The 22,486-nt window shown below is 39.9% G+C and overlaps 1 protein-coding gene across 25 annotated transcripts in view; it reads right to left on the bottom strand.

Annotated features, from left to right (window-relative positions):
- Positions 1-22,486, bottom strand: part of alph (protein phosphatase alphabet) — a 217,465-nt gene that overhangs the window by 39,804 nt on the left and 155,175 nt on the right. For all 25 annotated transcript variants that reach the window (XM_071694620.1, XM_071694618.1, XM_071694609.1 and 22 more), the window contains 5 exons: positions 21,491-21,659; positions 20,106-20,210; positions 17,111-17,227; positions 9,649-9,906; positions 1,847-2,068 (listed from right to left, as the gene is read on the bottom strand). In XM_071694620.1, the coding sequence (XP_071550721.1) occupies positions 1,847-2,068; positions 9,649-9,906; positions 17,111-17,227; positions 20,106-20,210; positions 21,491-21,643 (855 nt within the window). In that variant the 5' untranslated portion in view covers positions 21,644-21,659. The remainder of the gene's footprint in view (positions 1-1,846; positions 2,069-9,648; positions 9,907-17,110; positions 17,228-20,105; positions 20,211-21,490; positions 21,660-22,486) is intronic.

Raw genomic sequence — 22,486 nt, 5'->3', positions numbered from 1 at the left:
TTAATTCATAAGAAAACATTATGGCTGGATAATATTAGTGCACCTCTTAATAAACAATATATTCATTTATTTTATTTATCTATCATACTTTGTCGTTGTCTCCCAAGTTAGCGAGGTAGCACAAGGAAAGATGAAAGAATGGCCCAACCCACCCACATATATATGTATATACATACACGTCCACACACAGCACATATACATACCTATACATCTCAACGTTTATTTGTTTATTATACTTTGTCACTGTCTCCCGCGTCAGCAAGGAAGCGCAAGGAAACAGACGAAAGAATGGCCCAACCCACCCACATACACATGTATGTACATACACGTCCATCCACACATGCACATATACATACCTATACATCTCAACGTATACATATACATACACACACACAGACATATACATATATACACATGTACATAATTCAGACTGTCTGCCCTTATTCATTCCCGTCGCCACCCCGCCACACATGAAATGACAACCCCCTCCCCCCGCATGTATGCGACGTAGCACTAGGAAAAGACAACAAAGACCACATTTGTTCAACACTCAGTCTCTAGCTGTCATGTATAATGCACCGAAACCACAACTCCCTTTCCACATCCAGGCCCCACAAAACTTTCCATGGTTTACCCCAGACACTTCACATGCCCTGGTTCAATCCAATGACAGCATGCTGACCCCTGTATACCACATCATTCCAATTCATTCCATTCCTTGCACACCTTTCACCCTCCAGCATGTTCAGGTCCCGATCACTAAGAATCTTTTTCACTCCATCTTTCCACCTCCAATTTGGTCTCCCACTTCTCATTCCCTCCACCTCTGACACATATATCCTCTTTGTCAATCTTTCCTTACTCATTCTCTCCATGTGATCAAACCATTTCAAAACACCTTCTTCTCCTCTCTCAACCACACTTTTTATTACCACACATATCTCTTACCCTTTCATTACTTACTCGATCAAACCACCTCATACCACATATTGTCCTCAAACATCTCATTTCCAGCACATCCACCCTCCTCAGTACAACTCTATCTATAGCCCACACCTTGCAACCATATAACATTGTTGGAACCCCTATTCCTTCAAACATAACCATTTTTGCTTTCCGAGATAATGTTCTCGACTTACACACATTTTTCAGCGCTCCCGGAACTTTTGCCCCCTCCCCTTCCTATGATTCACTTCCGCTTCCATGGTTCCATCTGCTGCCAGATCCACTCCCAGATATCTAAAACACTTCAGTTCCTCCAGTTTTTCTCCATTCAAACTTACCTCCCAATTGATTTGTCCCTCAAACCCTACTGTACCTATATATATATATTTTTTCATACATATTCGCCATCCCGCTTTAGTGAGGTAGTGTTAAGAACAGAGGATTGAGCCTCAGAGGGAATATCCTCACTTGGCCCCGTTTTTTTTGTTCCTTCTTTTGTGAAATTAAAAAAGGGGAGGGGAGGATTTCCAGCCACCCTACTCCCTCCCGTTTTAGTCGCCTTCTACGATACATGGGGAATACATGGGAAGTATTCTTTCCCCCCTATCCCTAGGGATAGAGGGGAGAGAGAGGGAGAGGATTTTGGGCAAACAGTAAAGTAACTCACTAGCCCTCTACTCAATTCCACATTATATGAAAATCAAAAGGTTTATTAAAAGAAATGCAGCATTTATTACAGAGAAGTCCAAAGACTAAAAATGTATTTATCTTGATATGCTTTTTACCTGGTATAGTCCCCTCAGCTTCTGAACATCGTTCTCTCTTCTTTTATTAATAATTAAGTTCCAAGGGAGACCTTTACATTCATTAATATATTCACTTCCGAAAATAGGAGTCATACCTTGTGGAGACAGGTGTCAACAACATGGTTAGAAATGGATTCAAGATCATCAGAGAGTAGGAGACGTGACCGGACAAAAGTGCATAAATCTTCGTTGGTCATGACATCCCAGATTCCATCACAAGCCAGCACAAGAAATTCATCATCAACCTGGCGGCGTTCTACATATATCTCAGGTTCTGGAGATACCAGCTGCTCACATGGACCTTTGCCCTCCACATTCTGTAATGCAAGAAAAATTTAACGCTTTCTAATTTTGAATATCTCCAAGGAACAAGAATACATTTTTTGGGAGAAAAAAAGATAAATCTCATCATATCAGTGTCCCAATCTATGCTGAAGCAACAAGATTATCCGTCACAATATTTCATTAAAAAGTAACCTCAATAACTTTCAACAAAATTCAGTTTCATCCACATGTAGCAAATTGAGATTACATTTTAGGATGGCAAGATTAATGTAAGAAAAACCTTTATGAGTACAGGTTGCAGGAGTGTAAACTTTCTTATTTCACGGATCAACTTTATGATGTGCAAAAAAGTATTAAATTCTCAAATTAGCATGGTCAATTACCCATGCTGAATTTGCCAGGTAACACCTGGTCGGGGTTGGAAAGATGGTAAGGCTTTACTGAATTACGTACTAATTGACAGGCATGCAAAAGGGGGGACTCTTGGAAATGAATGAGCTGAGAGGGACACCTAGTGGGATGTCCCACCATTACCTGGTAGAGGTGAGAGTGACAATTTGCAGAGACATTTGAAAAGAGGAAATGATGTGGGTAGAAAGAGAGTGATGAAAGTAAGTGAGCCTGAAAAAGAAACTTGTTTACAGAGATACCAGTAGAGACTGAGTGCACAATGACAAAAGCAGAGTCAATAAAGTTAGGGGAGTGGGTGTGAAATGGGAGGTCTTTAAGGAAGCAATGATGGCACTTGTGAGAGAAGTGTGTGGTATGCTGAAGGTGAGAGGTGTGTGGGTAAAAAGGGGTAGAGTGGTAGGATAACAAAGTCAAGTTGCTGGTGAAAGAGAAAAGAAAGGTACATGGAAAATTTACATGAGAAAGCAGTGAGAGATAAAAGCTAAAGGTGCAGGAGCTGAATAAGAAAGAAAACAAGAATTGGTTTGAGCAAGTATCAACAAACTTCAAGTATAATAAGGAAATGCTTTGAATGGAAATTAAGTCTTCAAACAACAAGAGAACAAATGGGAGCACATTGATGAAGGGAGCATATGGGAAAACGGTAAGAGTAAGAGAGGAAATGGAGTACTCTGAAGGACTGTCGATTGTGTATGATGTTAAGGTGGCAGATGTAAGGTTGTAAGGTGTTTGATGAGTTGGAAAGTGGTGTGGTGAAAAGACAAGAGGAGGTGAAAGCCTTCCATAAAATGAAATGTGGCAAAGTAGCAGGAGTAAATGGTTCAGCTATTCAATTTCTTAAGAGGTGACTGTGTTTGTGATTGCTTAGTTAGGCATTTCATCACGTGCAAGGATCCTTGAGGTGCCTAAGGGTTGGCAGAATACATGTATAGTGTCACTGTACAAAGACAAGGAGGGCAAAGATGAGTGTTCAGATTACAATGGTATAAGTCTGTTGAGCGTATCTGGTACATTACATGGAAGAGCAGTCATTGAGAGGGTGATGACAAGCACAAAGTACTAGACTGTGGAGGAACAATGTGGATTCAGGAGTAGTAGAGGATATGTGAATCAGGTATTTGCCTTGCTTTGAAGAATATGAGAAAAATACTAAAAGAAAGAGATGCATTTGTGTATGATATTTATGGATATGAAGAAAACATGCGACAGGGTTGATACAGATGCTCTGTAAAAAGTGATACGAACATAAGGTGTGCAAGGGAAGCTATTAAGAAGCAGTGATAAATTCATATCAAGAGAGTAAGACGTGTGAGTAAGTAGAGAGAAGGAGGAGGTGAGTCTGTGGTAAAGTGTGTGATGTCACCATGGCTGTGTACTTTGTTTACGGGTGGAATGGTAAAGGTGGGTGTAAGGGTTTTGAAGAGAAGAGCAGCTATGCATTCCATGGGTGGAGAGTAAGGTAGGGCTTGGAGGTGAGCCAGCTGCTGTTTGCAGATGCGAATGAGAAAATACTGAAGCTGACTGAGTATGGGAAAGTGTGTGAAAGGAGAAAGATGATAAAAAAAGTTAATAAAAGCAAGGGTATTAGGTTTAGCAGTGAAAAGAGACACGTCATTGGAGTATGCGTGTGTCTGACATGAACATGGAGGTGGTGGAGAACTTAAGATACTTGGAAGTGGATAATGCAGCAAGTGGAAACAAGGGAGCTGAAGTGAGCCAGAGCATGGGTGAGGGGCAAAGGTTCTGGGTATATTGAGGAATGTGTGGAAAGAGAGTTCACTAACTTTAAGGCAAAGATGGGTATGTCTGATGGCATAGCAGTCTCGTTTGTGCTGTACAGATGTGAGGTGTGGATCTTACACAAAATGCAAAGAAAAGTGTGTTGAACGTGAAAAGTTTGAGAACAATATGCAGTCTGAGGAGAGTTGATTCAAAAAGCAATAACAGGAGAAGATTAGAAGTGTGATAGTAAAAGAAGTATGTATGAAAGAGCTGAAAAAGGTGAGTTGAAATGGTGAGGCCATATAGAGAGGATGAGTGAAGGAAGGATGACGAGGAGGGTATACAGGTCAAAGGATAAAGAAGGAAGGTAAAAGAGGAAACCAAGGGGAAGGTGGAAGAATAGAGTGAAAGATGATTTGAAGGTTGTGACGTGTGCAAAGATTGAGTAAACTGGAGCAATGTGGTTTACAGGGGATGACATGCTGTCAATGGACTGAAGCTGAGCATATGAAGTGGTCGTGGGAAACCATGGAAAGGTCTGCAGGGCATGTATGTGGATAGAGGGCTTTGGTTTCAGTGCATTATACATGACAGCTAGAGAAAAGATGCGAGGTAATGAAGCCTTTTCTTCATCTGTTCAGGGTGCTACCTTACTAATGCGGGAAACAGCATTCAACCAACCACAGCCTCTTTCCCTCACAGCACTAGTGGCAACAAACATCAACAGAGGACCTGACACTGTCTCCAACACATACCCTTACCACAGATATTTGACACCACCCTCCAAAACAATGACAAAAAGCAGTTTGCTAATTTCTGAGCCAGCTGCCATGGCAGACACTAACAATGACTTCACCTCTAAAACACTTAAACTCTACAAAGGAGTTCCCCTCTTAGCAGTTCTTTCTCTAAACCTTCTCAATCTCTTTCTAAAGAACCTCCTATTATCTCTAATAAACCACACATGAAGACCCTTTCGTATGCTGAACATTTCACAATCACATTACAACACCATGACACCACAGTAGCAGCAACAAATGCACATTAATCAATTGGAAGTGTCTACATCTCCACAAAAGTCTTCAATCACTCTTTTTTAATTAATTGTCACAAATCCAGCTCACATTCCCCAGTCACCCTGAATGGACAATCAATCCCACTGAACAAAACACCAACCACTCTAGGCATCACATACTGGACACACACATTACATTTACTTCCCATATCAATAACATTAACACAAAAACACACACACACACACACTAAATGCCCTAAGACTAACCAACAACAGATTTGGACAAGAAAAAGAATCCCTTAACATCCTCTACAAACAATTCATCAGCTCCCCTTTAAACTATGCCTCACCTAACTGATCTACCCTCTTAAAAGCAAATGTGCCAAACCCGCACACCATTCAAAGTAGTGCACCCAAAACAATCATGGCTGCATAGCAAACCACAAACACTAAACACCTACAAAGGGAAACAAGGATCCTCCCGATACATTCCCACTCCATCATCCTAGGCATTCAATTCTGTGCAAGAGAACTATATCCCTCACACCCAATTCACTCGCATCACTAACCACTAAACCACAAGTACAAATAAAAAAGTTACCCCTACGACACACTTCAATAATCTCTTCTCACAGAACCTCCTCACAACAAATATAACACTCACAAAACACATGCACACTGAAGTAACCCAAAAGCACTTAAACACCCGCCTTCCCAGCTCAGTCTTAACTCCAACAGACTGGACATCACCTATCAGGAACCACACTCCCAAGACAAACATAAATCACACTTTCCCCTCTACGCTGGACATCACTTATGCCTATAACACTTCAAACAGTTTCAATATATTCCATAACCCTTCATGAACAGAGAAAGGAGCCAAGCAACATCTTTCTTCTAGGGCTCATTCATCTGTTCCTAATGCTACTGGATATTGTACAGGATACACCCTCACCAAAAATGGCAAAAAGTACTAAGCCCAGGACATAAGATATAGTAATTTTCTTTCTAGCTTGCCTTAAAACTGAATATTAAAATCTTTAGTGAGTTTGTCTGCATAATACATGTACATACCTTAATCAATTTCATAATTTTCATTTACACACCTGTATGGTATAAATGATCAAGTCTTCTGCCATAACAGAAAACAAAGCAACAATATCTCTGTTCTGCTGGCAGGCTTTATCATTTATAGTGAACTGGGTTATAATAAAAAAATCATAATGCGAGTCAATACAAAAGTATGTACTTAATAGATAACACAGAAAATAATGTTAAAATACTCACCACAGAAAAGTTACATCCTTGCCCTCCTTTCACCCTCCTGCATGTTCAGGCCCCGATCACACAAAATCTTTTTCACTCCATCTTTCCACCTCCAATTTGGTCTCCCTCTTCTCCTCGTTCCCTCCACCTCCGACACATATATCCTCTTGGTCAATCTTTCCTCACTCATTCTCTCCATGTGCCCAAACCATTTTAAAACACCCTCTTCTGCTCTCTCAACCACGCTCTTTTTATTTCCACACATCTCTCTTACCCTTACGTTACTTACTCGATCAAACCACCTCACACCACACATTGTCCTCAAACATCTCATTTCCAGCACATCCATCCTCCTGCGCACAACTCTATCCATAGCCCACGCCTCGCAACCATACAACATTGTTGGAACTACTATTCCTTCAAACATACCCATTTTTGCTTTCCGGGATAATGTTCTCGACTTCCACACATTTTTCAAGGCTCCCAAAATTTTCGCCCCCTCCCCCACCCTATGATCCACTTCCGCTTCCATGGTTCCATCCGCTGACAGATCCACTCCCAGATATCTAAAACACTTCACTTCCTCCAGTTTTTCACCATTCAAACTCACCTCCCAATTGACTTGACCCTCAACCCTACTGTACCTAATAACCTTGCTCTTATTCACATTTACTCTTAACTTTCTTCTTCCACACACTTTACCAAACTCCGTCACCAGCTTCTGCAGTTTCTCACATGAATCCGCCACCAGCGCTGTATCATCAGCGAACAACAACTGACTCACTTCCCAAGCTCTCTCATCCCCAACAGTCTTCATACTTGCCCCTCTTTCCAAGACTCTTGCATTTACCTCCCTAACAACCCCATCCATAAACAAATTAAACATAACAACATAACAATGTCAAAAAAAACAAGATCCAGAAATCTGGCAATGGAAGCTGCCTTCTCAACTATCTTCAAAATTTGTTTAGCAATCTTTAGTGTTTACAATTTACTTATTTAGCAATATGAATCATACAGTTCTTTGTATTATTTCCATTCCTTATCAAATAATATAAATCATACATATTTTGTATACTTCTTTAGTCTTGATTACATCCCAGTACAGCATAAAAGATCAAATCTACAAACAAGAGAGAAAAAGATGAGTCTTTTTTCCACTGGTAGAATTAGCTTTTATAATGTACTAAGATATACGAGTTTGTATCTATCTATCTATAACTCTGATGCCCATTCCCCTCCAGGAACTCCGATCAATGAGGGGACCCACAGCAAGTGTCTCTAATTATCCCTGTCCTTACATGCCTCCTTCCCATACACCATTCCATGCACTCTTCCACCATTTTGCTCCCTTCAGCACTCTTCCACTCTATTTCCCAATGTCACAAGTGGTCTTCCTCCTACATCATCCCCCTTAAACTCCCCATCTGGCATTCTTTCCACGTGCCCAAACCACCTCAAAGTATTAAGTTTCACCTGCTCCTACCACTCCAGAATTCACTCCCTTTACAATCCCTGCCATAGCAAATCTCTCATAAAACCCTTCAATTTTTTCTTAATTAACCTCTAGTCATATCATATGCTCCTTTCAAATAGCTCATTTCCAAAGCATAGATTCTTGGCCTCTGTGACTCATTCCATGCCTATGTTTCGGCTGCATAGGTCAGGGTCTAGAGGACTATGCTGTCCTTTAATAATTCTTTCTTCACTTCCATACTTACCCCTCTAACCTTCATTATTCTATTAAAGGACCCACTGAGTCTTCTACCCTGTTCTGCTCTTTCCCTTAACTCTCCTTCTATATCATCAAACTTGCCTAAAAGAGCTCCTAATTACTTAAATTCTCTCATTTCTCCCATGTTCCTCCAGCCATATCTGTAACACAGTTTTAGTATATTTTCTTCTCTCACTCTATAGGGTTTGGCAAAATCTAAGCTTTCACTCAGTTTCCTTTCAAACACTATTATTTTGCTTTTACTCACATTTACCTTCAATAGCCTATGCTTACACACATAAAAAAACAATTACAACTCATCACTTTTAGCAAACAACAGAGTATCATCCACAAACAGGATTATCACCAGCCATCATACCTTACCACCACATACATTTCATCTCTACACCCGCTTTTCCTAGTTTTGCTTCAACTCTCTTATCACTTCATACATATACATGTCACAAAGTCACAGTGACATCACAGGCCTGCCTCACATCCACATGAATACTGAAACTTTCGCTCAACTCTCCATCCACTCTTATACATGCATTTGCTACCCTATGGACGGCTTTCACATCATCTAACAGTTGTTCCCCTGCTCCATGTCTCCTTAACATATCCAATAAAACATTTTGCTCGACTTTGTTGTATGCTTTCTCCAGATCAATAAAAGCTACATACAGTTTCTTAGCTTTCACCAGATAGTTTTCCAGTTATTTTCACCACAAAAGTCAGATCCATACATTCCTTACCTTTTCTAAAATATGTACATGGTATACTTCATTGAAATAGTACTGTAGGAAAAGTCACCCAGGAAAACTAAGGATAGTACACACTACTTAAAGTACTAGGCTCATTCGATCTGACTTTTGTTACCTGGTTGCACAGGTGGATATGGAAGGATTGTCTTACATCAAACTAGGATATCTAAATCAGGAATCTATTTGGTGAAAGTCATATGGTCAAGTCTTTACTGATTTGAAGGTAGCTTAGATTCTTCTTTGTGTTATGGCAACTAATGCCATTTTGCTGAACCTCACTATATAGTATTAGTTTCCTCTCTCAAATACAACAGCTTCCAAAAATAAGAAGCTTTAGTCATAAAGTTCAATATAACTTCATACTGCATGCATTTATACATAAGAACCTCCATCAACAGCATGGAGGTTAAATTACAGCTTCCTCAGTATCCATGAAAACAAATAACTTCCCTTTCTTCACCAGAAATTTGCTTTCTTTTTCACTCTATGATCATGTACTATATGGTGAATACACTGCACAACTTTGTCAACCACTATATAATTAGTTATCTCATAATCACCATATATTCCTGTCATACCTCACCCTAACATCCTCTAAATGCTCATCAAACCCCAAAGTTTAACTCAAATTTTCTTTTGCTTACAAAAGTAAATCTTTCAGCCTGAGATAACATATAAAAGGTTAAACAATATCAAAAACAGAAAATATATATCCCTTACTTTGTACTCATAATCTCCAAGTGCTCGAGAAACAGCAAGGGATCCATTCACTCTCTGAATCATGACAGATCCTCCTGCATTTTGGATTCTCTCCTTTTCTGTAGGGTTGACAGGTTTGTGGTCTTGTGTGCTGAAGCCAATGCCACCCGCACGATACAGGACCCCACGTGAATCACCGCAATTGGCCACAAAGATGTGAGATGGTGATATAAGTGCACATACTGCTGTGGTTCCACTTTTATCTTCTCCACTGGCAACCTGATCAGACAAATAACTCTACTGAAAAGATATCCAGTGCTAACAATGCTAGAGCCATAAAAAGTAATGAAATAACTAAACCTTACTTTACCTTACAGCCTATAAAAGTTTGATGGAGTGAGTAATGAATGGGTAAGAGGGATGTGTGGAAATAAAAAGTAAGTGGGAAACCAAATTGGAGGTGGAAGGAGTTTTGATTCCTAAACTATTAAAAACACGAGGAAGAATTACAGCAAGTACGAAGACGTATGACAAAATTGATCCCATCCCTCAGAAATCTGGCATATGAATTGAGGCTAAAAGGATTGGATCTCTTATACCTTAAAAAGCGTAAACTTTACAGCGACTTAATCTAAGTGTTCAAACTTCTGAACAAGTATGATAAGAGTAAACCAAGAGCATCTTTTCAAAATACAAGATAATGCGGTTACCAAGACAAATGGAATAAAACTCAAAGCTAAAAGATGTAGTATGGATGTGGGAAAAAGCTTCTTTCCCTAAAAGATGTGTTGAGCTCTGGAACATGTTACCGTAAGACGTAGTGAATGCTGGAACTATAAATAACTTCTAGTGTCATTTAGACAAATATCTTAAAACTTTAGGTATACTCAGAGAAAAACGCCTGAAATAAACATACAATTGACAGCATTAACAGGGACAATAGAAGCCTAATGTGCAGCAGCAAGGAGTCAGTGATAGCTTAAAGAACTGCTGAGCAGAATTACATTTTTTTTTTTGTCAAGTTAAATCTTTCGTCTTTTCAGAAAACCCAGTCATGGGCCACTCAGGCACCCTGTTGTCTGTCTTTCTCATGTAAACTCCAAAAGCTTACAGTCGCAAGTTTAAGAGTAAGTGTAAGAACCCTGACCAGACCTATGTAGAATATTTTCATGAAAAAGGAGACTTATTAACACAGTGGCTATGCTCTGAACAAGTTTGTTAGTTTGAAACTAAAGAATTAATGTTACTCAAGGAATGTAAGCACAGTAAGCCCCTTGATGTTAAGAATTATCTGGTAGAAAGAGAAGCAAATTCTCTTGACAAGGCTGGCCTACTAGCAGACCAGTATGCGCTCACAAACTCGGTAGGAAGACCACCATAAAAATTTGATGTCAAGGGAAAATCTAATAATTATGTAACCCACCTGAATCTGCCCACTTGCTGTAGGAGTTAAAAGTAATAGTAACAACCCCAAGAAGGTTAGAAGATGTTACTGTTGTAACAAATTTGGACATCAGGTGGGGGAATGCACGACAAAGCTGAAAGAATCAAAAGATTTTACGAAAGGTAAGCCAGTAAATCTTGTCTCAACCTTGGACCATCCTAGCAATGTAATTGTGGTTAACCCTTCTAAGAGTGTTAGTTGGAGCTGTAAGAGTGGCAATAGTAATCTTGTAGGTGAGAATCTGTTTACAGGGAACTACAACGCCTTTGTGTCTAAGGGTTATTTGGTGTGATGTAAGAAAGGAGGTGATTGTATTGCACAATTCTGATGCACTGCAGTCTCTGATGTTAAGAGGGTTTGGTTCCTGTGGGAGAATCTGAAAAAAAAAGTCTTGTTTGATGGACTGTAGAGGCTCAAGACAACTCCACTAGCTAATGTGTGCGTGGAAACGGATCTCTTCAAGAGACCTGCTCTTGTGGGGATGGTGTAAGTTGCCTGTCTTGGGAGTGGACTTCATGTGAGGCAATGACCTAGTGGGAGGAAAAATGAGTCCAGTGTCAGTGTTGTCTGCGAGACCGGTGGAGTCCACAGAGACAAAGCAACCTGAGGAACAGGTACCAGAGTGTGTGCAGTTACCAGGTCCATGACAGCTAGTAAGAGATGAAGAGACTGAGAACACCCTCCGAGGTTGAAACTGGTAAGGTGGAGCTGTAAGATACCTTCTTTGTTGGTTTGAAATCCAAACAAGGATTAGTGGGTTAGGTTCATGATTTGTCTTGATTGTTTTGGCAGAATCTGAGGAAAACACAGAGGGCCAAACCAGAATTTAAAAACTGTTTGAGTCAGCTGAAGAGTCTGCTGAGAGAGGAGACGTAGATTACCTTGTCTCAACTCCTGATAGGTGGAGAGGGCAGAGATTGCACCACATCAACATGCTTTACCCATATATCAATAGAGATTCTCCCCCTGTCAAGTAGAGTGTGCCAGTTTGTGTGGATCATCTTACAGCAGGAGCTGTGTGTGACAAGGAGGACAATCCAGCTATGGGTGCCCTGGAGACCTGGGGGCCTGACAGAGGCTTGGACAGGAATTGGGAGGTGAAACTCTGGCAGCTGACGGGGAAGCAGTGTATGGAGATCTCTGCCCTGCTGTCAAAACACCCGGAGGTTTTCCGAAGCACACCTGGACAGACCTCACTGACAAGCCATGGGGTAGATGTGGGAGATGCCCAGCCTATCAAACAAGCCCCCTACACTGCAAGTCCACAATGAGCAACCATCCTTCAGAAGGAGATAATCTACAAGCTGGAGCACGATCTGATTGAGCTATGTCAGTCATAAAGGGGCTCACACGTGACTCTTGTACCCAAGCCTGACGGGCCCTATCAGTTCTGTATCGACTACTGCCAAGTCAACGAAGTAACAAGGATTGACAGTTACCCCGTTCCATCAACTATAAAGGTCCAGCCAGGCTTTAGCCTAGAGAAGTGCCCCTAAATCTAGAAAAGAACAGAGACTTTTATGGGTATGGTAGGATACTACAGGATGTTCATCGTTAACTTTGCCACTATTATAGGTCATCTAAAATATTCAAAGAAAAATGTAAAGTATGTTTGGGATAAGGTGTGTGGGACAGCCTTCTATCAGTTAAAAGCCATACTTAGTAATAGTCTGATTTTGCAGGCATGGAAACAGAAAGTCGTGCTTAAGGACTGGGTGAAAGCTGTTATTCTTCCTTTATTCAAAGGAAAAGGTGCAAAGGAAGTATGTAGCAATTATAGAGGAACAAGTTAGTCAAGTATACCAAGAAATGTGTATGCAAGAATATTAATTGACAGAGTACGTATGCAAGAATAATAACTGACAGAGTGATGAAAGGTATACACAGAGCATCAGAGTGGGGAAGAACAATGTGGTCTCAGGAGTAGTATAGGATGCATGGATCAGGTGTTTGCTTTGAAGAATATTTATCTATTTATTCATTTTGCTTTCTCGCTGTCTCCCGCGTTAGCGAGGTAGCGCAAGGAAACAGACAAAAGAATGGCCCAACCCACCAACATACACATGTATATACATACATGTCCACACACGCAAATATACATACCTATACATCTCAATGTGGAGGGAACGAGAAATGGGAGATCAAATTGGAGGTGGAAAGATGGAGTGAAAAAGATTTTGAGTGATCAGGGTCTGAACATGCAGGAGGGTGAAAGGCGGGCAAGGAATAGAGTGAATTGGATCGATGTGGTATACCGGGGTTGACGTGCTGTCAGTGGATTGAATCAGGGCATGTGAAGCGTCTGGGGTAAACCATGGAAAGTTGTGTGGGGCCTGGATGTGGAAAGGGAGCTGTGGTTTCAGGCATTATTGCATGACAGCTAGAGACTGAGTGTGAACGAATGGGGCCTTTGTTGTCTTTTCCTAGCCCTACCTCGCACACATGAGGGGGGAGGGGGATGGTATTCCATGTGTGGTGAGGTGGCGATGGGAATGAATAAAGGCAGACAGTGTGAATTGTGTGCATGGATATATATGTATGTGTCTGTGTGTGTATATATATGTGTACATTGAGATGTATAGGTATGTATATTTGCGTGTGTGGACGTGTACATATATACATGTGTATGGGGGTGGGTTGGGCCATTTCTTTCGTCTGTTTCCTTGCGCTACCTCGCAAACGCGGGAGACAGCGACAAAGCAAAATAAATAAATAAATACATCTCAATGTATACATATATATACACACACAGACATATACATATATACACATGTACATAATTCATACTGTCTGCCTTTATTCATTCCCATCGCCACCTTGCCACATATGAAATAACAAGCCCCTTCCCCCGCATGTGTGCGAGGTAGCACTAGGAAAAGACAACAAAGGCCACATTCGTTCACACTCAGTCTCTAGCTGTCATGTATAATGCACTGAAACCACAGCTCCCTTTCCACATCCAGGCCCCACAGAACTTTCCATGGTTTACCCCAGATGCTTCACATGCCTTGGTTCAATCCATTGACAGCACGTCGACCCCGGTATACCACATCGTTCCAATTCACTCTATTCCTTGCACGCCTTTCATCCTCTTGCATGTTCCGGCCCCGATCACTCAAAATCTTTTTCACTTCATCTTTCCACCTCCAATTTGGTCTCCCACTTCTCCTCGTTCCTTCCACCTCTGGCACATATATATCCTCTTGGTCAAACTATCCTCACTCATTCTCTCCATGTGACCAAACCATTTCAAAACACCCTCTTCTGCTCTCTCAACCACACTCTTTTTATTACCACACATCTCTCTTACCCTATTATTACTTACTCAATCAAACCACCTCATACCACATATTGTCCTCAATCATCTCATTTCCAGCACATCCACCCTCCTCCACACAACTCTATCTATAGCCCACGCCTCGCAACCATATAACATTGTTGGAACCACTATTCCTTCAAACATACCCACTCTTGCTTTCCGAGATAATGTTCTCAACTTCCACACATTCTTCAACGCTCCCTGAACCTTCACCCCCTCCCCCACCCTATGATTCACTTCCACTTCCATGGTTCCATCCGCTACCAAATCCACTCCCAGATATCTAAAACACTTCACTTCCTCCAGTTTTTCTCCATTCAAACTTACCTCCCAATTGACTTGTCCCTCAAACCTACTGTACCTAATAACCTTGCTCTTATTCACATTTACTCTCAGCTTTCTTCTTTCACACACTTTGAAGAATGTTTGCAAGAAATAATTCGAGAAACAGATGGATCTGAATGTGGTATCTACAGATCTGAAAATGCACATGAAAAGATGACAGATACTTTGTAGAAGGTGTTCAGAATATATGGCGTTGAAGGTAAGCAACTGGAATCAATGAAGGTTTTATCAAGATGGTAAGGTTGTGTATGAGTGGGTAGAGAGGAGATTGAATGATTCCAGGTGAGGGTGGGTCTGCAGTAGAGGTGTGTGATGTCACCATGGCTATTTAATTTGTTTAAAGATGGGATAGTTAGTGAGGTAAATATCAAGGTCTTAGAGAGAGGGGCAGGTATGCAGTCTGCATGGACAGAGGGGACATGGAAGATGAATCAACTGCTGTTTGCTGATGATATGGCACTGGTGGCAGATTCAAGGAAGAAACTGCAGAAGATTGTGTTTCAGTTTGGAAAACAGTGTGTAAGGACAAAGTTAGGAGTAAATTTGAATATAAGCAAGATTATTAGGTTTAGCAATGCAGAGAGACTTGATATTTGGGGTGTGAGTTTAATGAGAGAAAACTTGGAGGGAGTGAAGTATTTTAGATATCTGGGAGTGGTCATGACAGTAAATAAAACCATAGAAGCAGAAGTGAGTTATGGGGTGGGCAATGGGGAAAGGTTCTGGTAGGTTTGTGGAATGTGAGGAAAAAGAGATCACTAACTTGGACGGCAAAAATGGGTATGTTTGAAGATATAGTAGTCCCAACGATGTTGTACAGATGCAAAGCACAGATCATAGATGAGAATGTACAGAAGAAGGTGGATGTATTGGAAAAGAAATGTTTGAGGACACTACTGCAAGTGAGAAGGGTTGATCAAGTATCAATAAGGTAAGAGAGAGGTTTGGTAATAAGAAAAGTATGGCTGAGAGAGCTGAAGAGGAAGTGTTAATATGGTTGGCCACATGGAAAGAATGAGTAAGGAGTGGCTGAAAAACAGGGTGCATGTACCAGAAGTGGAGATGTCAAGAAGTGGGAGACCAGATTGGAGATAAAAGGATGGAGTGAAAAAGACTTTGAGTGCTTTGGACCTAAACATGCAGGAATGAGAAAGGTGTGTATGGGATGCAACGAATTGGTGAAACATATACTTTGAGGTGGTTTAGGCATGTGGAAAGAATGCAAGATGGAGCATTTACAAGCAGAGTGTGTGACAGACTGATTAATGGGGTTGGCATGAAAGGAGGACCCTGTGATATGGCAAAATAGAGTAGAATGGTTACTGGAGGGAGAGAAATAATGGAAGAATGCACGGAATGATGCATACAAGAGTGGCATGTATGTATGAACAGGGATAAGTGGAAACTCCTGCTGTGGTCACCTCCTTGTTGGGAGTTCCCAGGGAAAATGGGCATCAGAGAAATAGATATATAAATGTACTGTCAATGGACTGAATCATGGCACATTAAGCAGCCAGGGGATGCCATGGAAAGGTCTGTCAGGCTTGGTTGAAGATAGAGTGCTGTGGTTTTCTTGTATTACAAACAAAAGCTGGAGAATCAAGCATTTGATTATTAATCAACCCAATGGGAGGCCAAGAGAAGATGAACAGCTAGGTTGGATTTGGGCCAACTACCATGACCAAGATCTTAACTCAAGTGAACCCATGCCTGACTCATGATCAACAATGCTAACCACTAAACCAATAATAAAATATACCCATCACTCTGATAATCAGAAGCCAGAAGCAAACATGAAGGCATCACAAGCAAAATCAAATCTCAGAGAAACAGAACATAATGCAACAGAGTGAGCAAATGACAGGCTAGCAGTGGTTAACTAGTTCAAGAAAACCCACCTCTGCACTGGGATGTCACTGGAGCAGAAATGTTACTGCACAATTAATATGTCCCTTTGAACTGGCATCCGCCAACATCATATATTTATGATGGATGAAGATGAATTCTCAAGGATACACCTACTTTTTTGGGGTGAAACTCTTTCTATTATGACTAGATTATATAAAATCTGAACCACAGTCTTAATATGTGGAATACAGTTCAAAACAAGTTCTTAACATGTGCCACCTAGTTATAAAATAAAGTATGTTTTATGTCTATGAAAATATTAAGCAAAATGAGATTGGTAACTGGTTTAAAAAACAAAATGATTGGGCTCCTGTAGGGTAGTACTGACTAATGTCTTGCAAAGGAACTACTCATGATTTTTATGAGTCTGTTATGGACAGCATAAGCATCCACTGATTCAGCGCTCAACAGGTGCTCTTTCATAGACAAATTTGAATTGATTTTTCCTAAACAATTAATTTACTAACCTCTGGCATTTGTCGCATGGACTCATCCAGCCTCAGGAATCCAGCATGAATACCCTTCTTTATTTTGTTAATAGTTTTTTCCTCACTTTCTGTCTCAAACTCAGCTATAGATGATGGCTGTAAAAGAAAAATAATACAAACAAAGGTTAAATTCAATTAAAATTGGTTAGTAACTTGGGGGTTAGATCCCACGAGAATTAGTATAGTAGTCAGGGTGGCTGGGACAACAATAATGACCCTTGACTGGGTTACTCATTGGACTTGAATTTAACCACCACAGGTAATGGGTTTAATCATCGGGTTTCACTGGATAAAATTAGTTCATTGGGAGTCATATAATTTGTCACATACGATTAAAGAGGTCGACAGTCAGGTTGGTGGGATATGAAGTGGGTCTGCAGGACTGAAAATAGAGGCTGTGAGTTTAGCAACAAAAGAGTAGGAATCTGACCAGCATCAGGAGTCTAGTCACAAGATATTTGAAGTCCTGTTGATTCTTTAATCAATAAGACAGCTCTCCAAATTGCTTACTGTAATGGTCCAAGAAGCAAACACTGAGTGAATAACCGTTCATCTAGAAAGGTAGTCTTACTTGTACACATAAGCAGTGATAGAATGGCATTGTCTCATTCAGTGCAAGTCCAAATTAGTGAATCTACAAATGAAATATGACAGAAGACAGTACAAAAATTTGAAAGATTTAAAAAATTTAGAATCCACTTGACAACATAGAGATCTTTCAATCTGCATTGCAAGAGATGCATCTTTGTAAGAAAGTACAAATAAGGTTATCATCTTGCCAAGTACCATAGAGCTCGGTTTACTACTATAAAATATGAGTTACCAGATACTACTTTGTTTTCATTAGCATTTAATAAAATGTGGAAGTTGTAAACAACTTGCCAGAGTACAAATGCCATGGATAACACAAACTTTTTCTTTGTTACAAAGTCCGAGAAAAAAGGGACTTCAGTGAATATATGAAAGTATTAGAAAAATCCTACAATGGGGAATTATATCTTTTTTCATATGTGTTTGCTATTTTTCTTCTGTTAAGTAATATGTATGGGAGGGTAGGATTTTCTGCACCTTGCTTCCAGCCCTCTTAGTTGCCTTCTATGGCATGAAGGAGTTCCATGGGCAATATTCTTTGTTCTCCAACCTCAGGGATAACAATGTGAAAATAATACACCAAATCAAACTGGGCCAGATGAGGGAGGCAACTATCTAGCACAGCCAAGCCATTCCACACTTTAAACACTTAATGTGGTGCCACATGTGACCAGATGGGGCAGTGAGTTGGAGAAAAAGTGTACACCACTAAATGCCTCTAGTTACATCTAGGAAACAAATATAGCAGTCCTACATACACCATAACCCTCAAGGGGGAACAGATATGTGCTTATGGCACTCAGGAGCTCCCAAATGTCAATGTGATTTGTTCCCTCTATTATCATATTTCCATATCATATTTCACAGAAATATAGTAGAATCGAGCATAAATAAAGACCATGATGATAATGTACTGAATATCAGTCAAGGCATGTACAAATAAGATCCATTCATTATAAAGAAAATTGTAAAAAGTTTTATCAACTGTCCATAAATCTATATTGTATTACTGTAAAAAGTTTTATCTACTGTTTATGAGTTTACATTGCATTAAGTACGTAAACCTTGTGTCTGGTTTTACCATGTGAGGTCATTCCTGAGATGTCAGGTCAAGGTCAGGTAGAGAGTGAGTCATGCAAATCCTTGTGCCAACCTTGCCTCTCACTAATTACAAGATTACATGACCCTATTCCATATTTCCTCTGGTTCTGTATATATAACCTTAGCTGTATCGATTTTCCTACTCACTCGCACACTCTGAACATGTATTATGTGAAAACACTCATGATTCTCATGTTTCCTTTTCCTAGTGGCATTTCTGCACCAATCTATCTTGGATGCCCTTTCCCTCCAAGAACTTCCATCAAGAGGGGGCCAAAGCAAACGAGTCTTGAGTTAAGTACCTCATGGCTACACATCTACAGATAAAGAGTAATTCTCATTGCTTGTTCCCTTATATCTTGCATAAATCTATCAAGAGCTTCTTTTATTGTGAGAGTTACATTTAGCAATTACATACACTTAACCGGTTTTTTGATGTTCTCTATTTCCTCTTTCACTAAAAGTAGCACTCTCCCAGCCTAAAAATCACTTATTGACTTACATCTATCAACTCTATACTCTCTCTGCAATGGCATAGCCTAATTGTTATCTAACTCCACCAGTTGTGATACATCCACCTCTTTTGCTCTTAAATAATTACATTTTCTTCAAGTATCTACCCTGAATAATATGCAGTCTTAATTATTGTCTAAAGTTCCATAAATTTCTAATTGTTCCATCTGACAGTACACTGCCCAGTATAGCTACACTCAAAATATCAATCTGTCCTATTTCAGTACTCCCATATCCCTTTTCAGTTTCAGTTTCTACTCTGCCTTTCCTCCTCAACCCCAGACTTCTCTCTTAGTTGCTGTCCCTTATTTCATTCAATATTCTTTGTTCCAAATGTAATGGGCATTATAATTACCTGATCTATGATGTGCTTTCCCTGAAAGACACCCATGCAAAAAGTTTTTTCTATATCTTTGATTTTACAGTCAGATTCCTCCACAGAACCATTCTGTTTCTGAAAGACTGCAAAAAGTTTCTCTCTCTTCATGCCCTAAGCTGTTTTCTACTTTCCAATTTCATCCTCCACTTGTTTTCTATTTTCCTACAGCTTTTCATCAAGGAAAACATGAAGGTTCTAGCTTCCAAGTCTCTCATACCTCTTCAAACTTTCTTATCTTTACTTATATAACCTTCAAAGTCACAGTGAGTGAGTGGGGGCAAGTGTTGGGTCTTTTAACCAAGTGATTGAGTGAGTGAGTGAATGGTTGAGTGGGAGAATGAATGCATGTGATTTAAAAAGGATTTAAGTATGAGAGTAAAAATGTCTTACTTGAAATTCCTCTCCAGACGTTATGGAACTCAAGAGATGTTCGGAACAATGGGCGGATATTTTGGCACCAGCATGGCCATCAAACACTGCAAAGAATGCCCAATCCTGAAATGAAAAACAAGAAATGTACATTTTCATACATAGCTTAATGAACTGGTGAAAATCTATTTACCTCTATTTTCTAAAGAATACAGTACATTATTTAGAAAAAAAAGTTCAAAAAAAGTACATCAGAGTTGTAGCATAACATTATGCAACCCAGAAATGTATTTTCTGACCAATCTGGATATGCAAGTAGTTTTCATTTACAGTGTACACACAAAACCTTATCTGCCCCCTGTTTTAAAAGGATATACATGGCTGAGGTTTACTATGGGTATAAATCAGGGTGAAATCATCATACATCTGGTTGCTAAGGCTAGTGTTTCTAATGGTATGAACACCAGCAACCTGCTTCAGTGTACCTCAGGATACCCTTGGGGGGATGTTCGTTCTTTACTCTTCCTGGGTGCCACCTCATTTTTGGTATTTCGTTTCTAGGTGCTGTATTTCTTCCACCTAGATGGAGAAAGCCCAGATTTTTGCCTGGGAGCAAGATAAGGAGGATTCATGTGAGATTTCTAGGCACACTGGGCATTCAGAACAGATGATCAGGCAGCTAGTTGCCTCTCTAAACAACTTCATCCCACATCCCATCACCATAACCTAACTCTGGTTGCCTAAGGAAGACTTCTACATCTACAGATAACCTCCTAATAAGAAGATAAGTATTGAAGCAATGCCCATTTCAACTGCAGAACAAGAAAAATCACCCAAAACATCTAGGAAACTTCTCTCAAAAGAAGAAGGGAGAAGGGAAGGGAGAGGGAAGCTGTATGATCTAGGAATACCTGAGCAGTAGCCTCAGCCATGATAAAAGCCTGCTCCAATTCCCCTAAAGTTACTTAATATCATTCTGGGTAAAAAACAATGATTCTAGTAAATACCTTCATACACTTAACAATGTGTAACCTCAAACAAAGCTGACAAATTAGAATGGTTTTTGCCAGGGAAAAAAGCTTGCTCCATTTGCCCAACATAATAAAACTTACAGGTTCAAGGTTCAAACCAATAATATAAATACCACCTGGCTATCATGCACCATTGTTTAAGAAACATGGCAGAAAAAATAGGTTATCAGATGATGGAACATATGTAGAGTGATGAAATGAAATCACTTGATCTATTACCATCAAAGAAATTTCATTTAAACAAATGTGTAGTAACCATAATTTCTGCATGAACACCAAAAACCCAGCTTAGCACAAAATATTTTGCCATACTGAGACGAATAGATTTAAGAGTTCTTGCAATCCTTTAAAGAGGACTGCACAGGTTTGTCTCACCTTGAGCATTCCAGGTAAGTTTGCTACAGCAGAATGCGCATCCTCCATTTCAATACGCCATCCCTGCATGCTTGCAAGTCCATATCGTAGGCCATTCCCAACACCATGTTCGTTGTGTTTGTCTGTTTTCGGCTTATCCAGAAATGCTCCCATGGTAAGATCACTTCATCTGTAGAAAAAAAAAAAAAAAGTATAACCAATAAGTATCTCAAAACCTTGATAACATACCCAACACTAGCCACTGCTAGTGAAATTAAAGCCAATCATGCATGTCTAAATCTTGCTAAAATTAAGAAATCAAAACCTCAGCTCTCACTACATAAAGCTTGTAAACGTAGAGGATTATTCATTCTTCAAACTAATATGCCGATTACTTTCCATGGTAGGTTGAAAATTTCCAGATTACCTCTCCTTAAATGTTATTTAACAAATATATCTCAAGTGACTCAGCAAAAGTGGACAAAATTGTAACCCTCCACTTTGTACAATTTATTCACAACATTATCATAATAACTGCACAAACAAAACTGTCACAAAACTGACAAACTGAAATGATAGTGCAATGTGCCACCAGAAACCAATATACACATACACACACACCACACACACACACACTCTCTCTCTCTCTTAGAAAAAAGGGAAGGCTGGGTAAATTGTTTATATCTTGAAAATCGAAAGCATTAGACAAAGCACTGCTTGGGAGGCTAATAAACAAGCTGGAATAGCAGGGTACCCCTCAGATGAACAGAAGATTATCTTAATGGAAAGGAACAAAAGATGCATATTAGAGCAGCCTTCTCCGAATGGGTGGAGGTCACTGGAGTGCCCTGAGTTCTATTTTAGGACATTACTCTTCTTGATATATGTGAATGATTTGCATGAAGGTATGGAATCTATTTGAACATATTTGCAGATGATGTAAAAGTCACAAGGGAAGTGAAAAGTGAGGAGTTCTTCATCAGCCTACAAGGGGAACTACATACAATCCAAAGTTAG

This window comes from Panulirus ornatus, chromosome 57, assembly GCF_036320965.1.
Source record: "Panulirus ornatus isolate Po-2019 chromosome 57, ASM3632096v1, whole genome shotgun sequence".
Lineage (NCBI taxonomy): Eukaryota > Metazoa > Arthropoda > Malacostraca > Decapoda > Palinuridae > Panulirus > Panulirus ornatus.
Note: the sequence above shows the minus strand (reverse complement) of the source record. Positions and strands in the feature narration are given on the sequence as shown.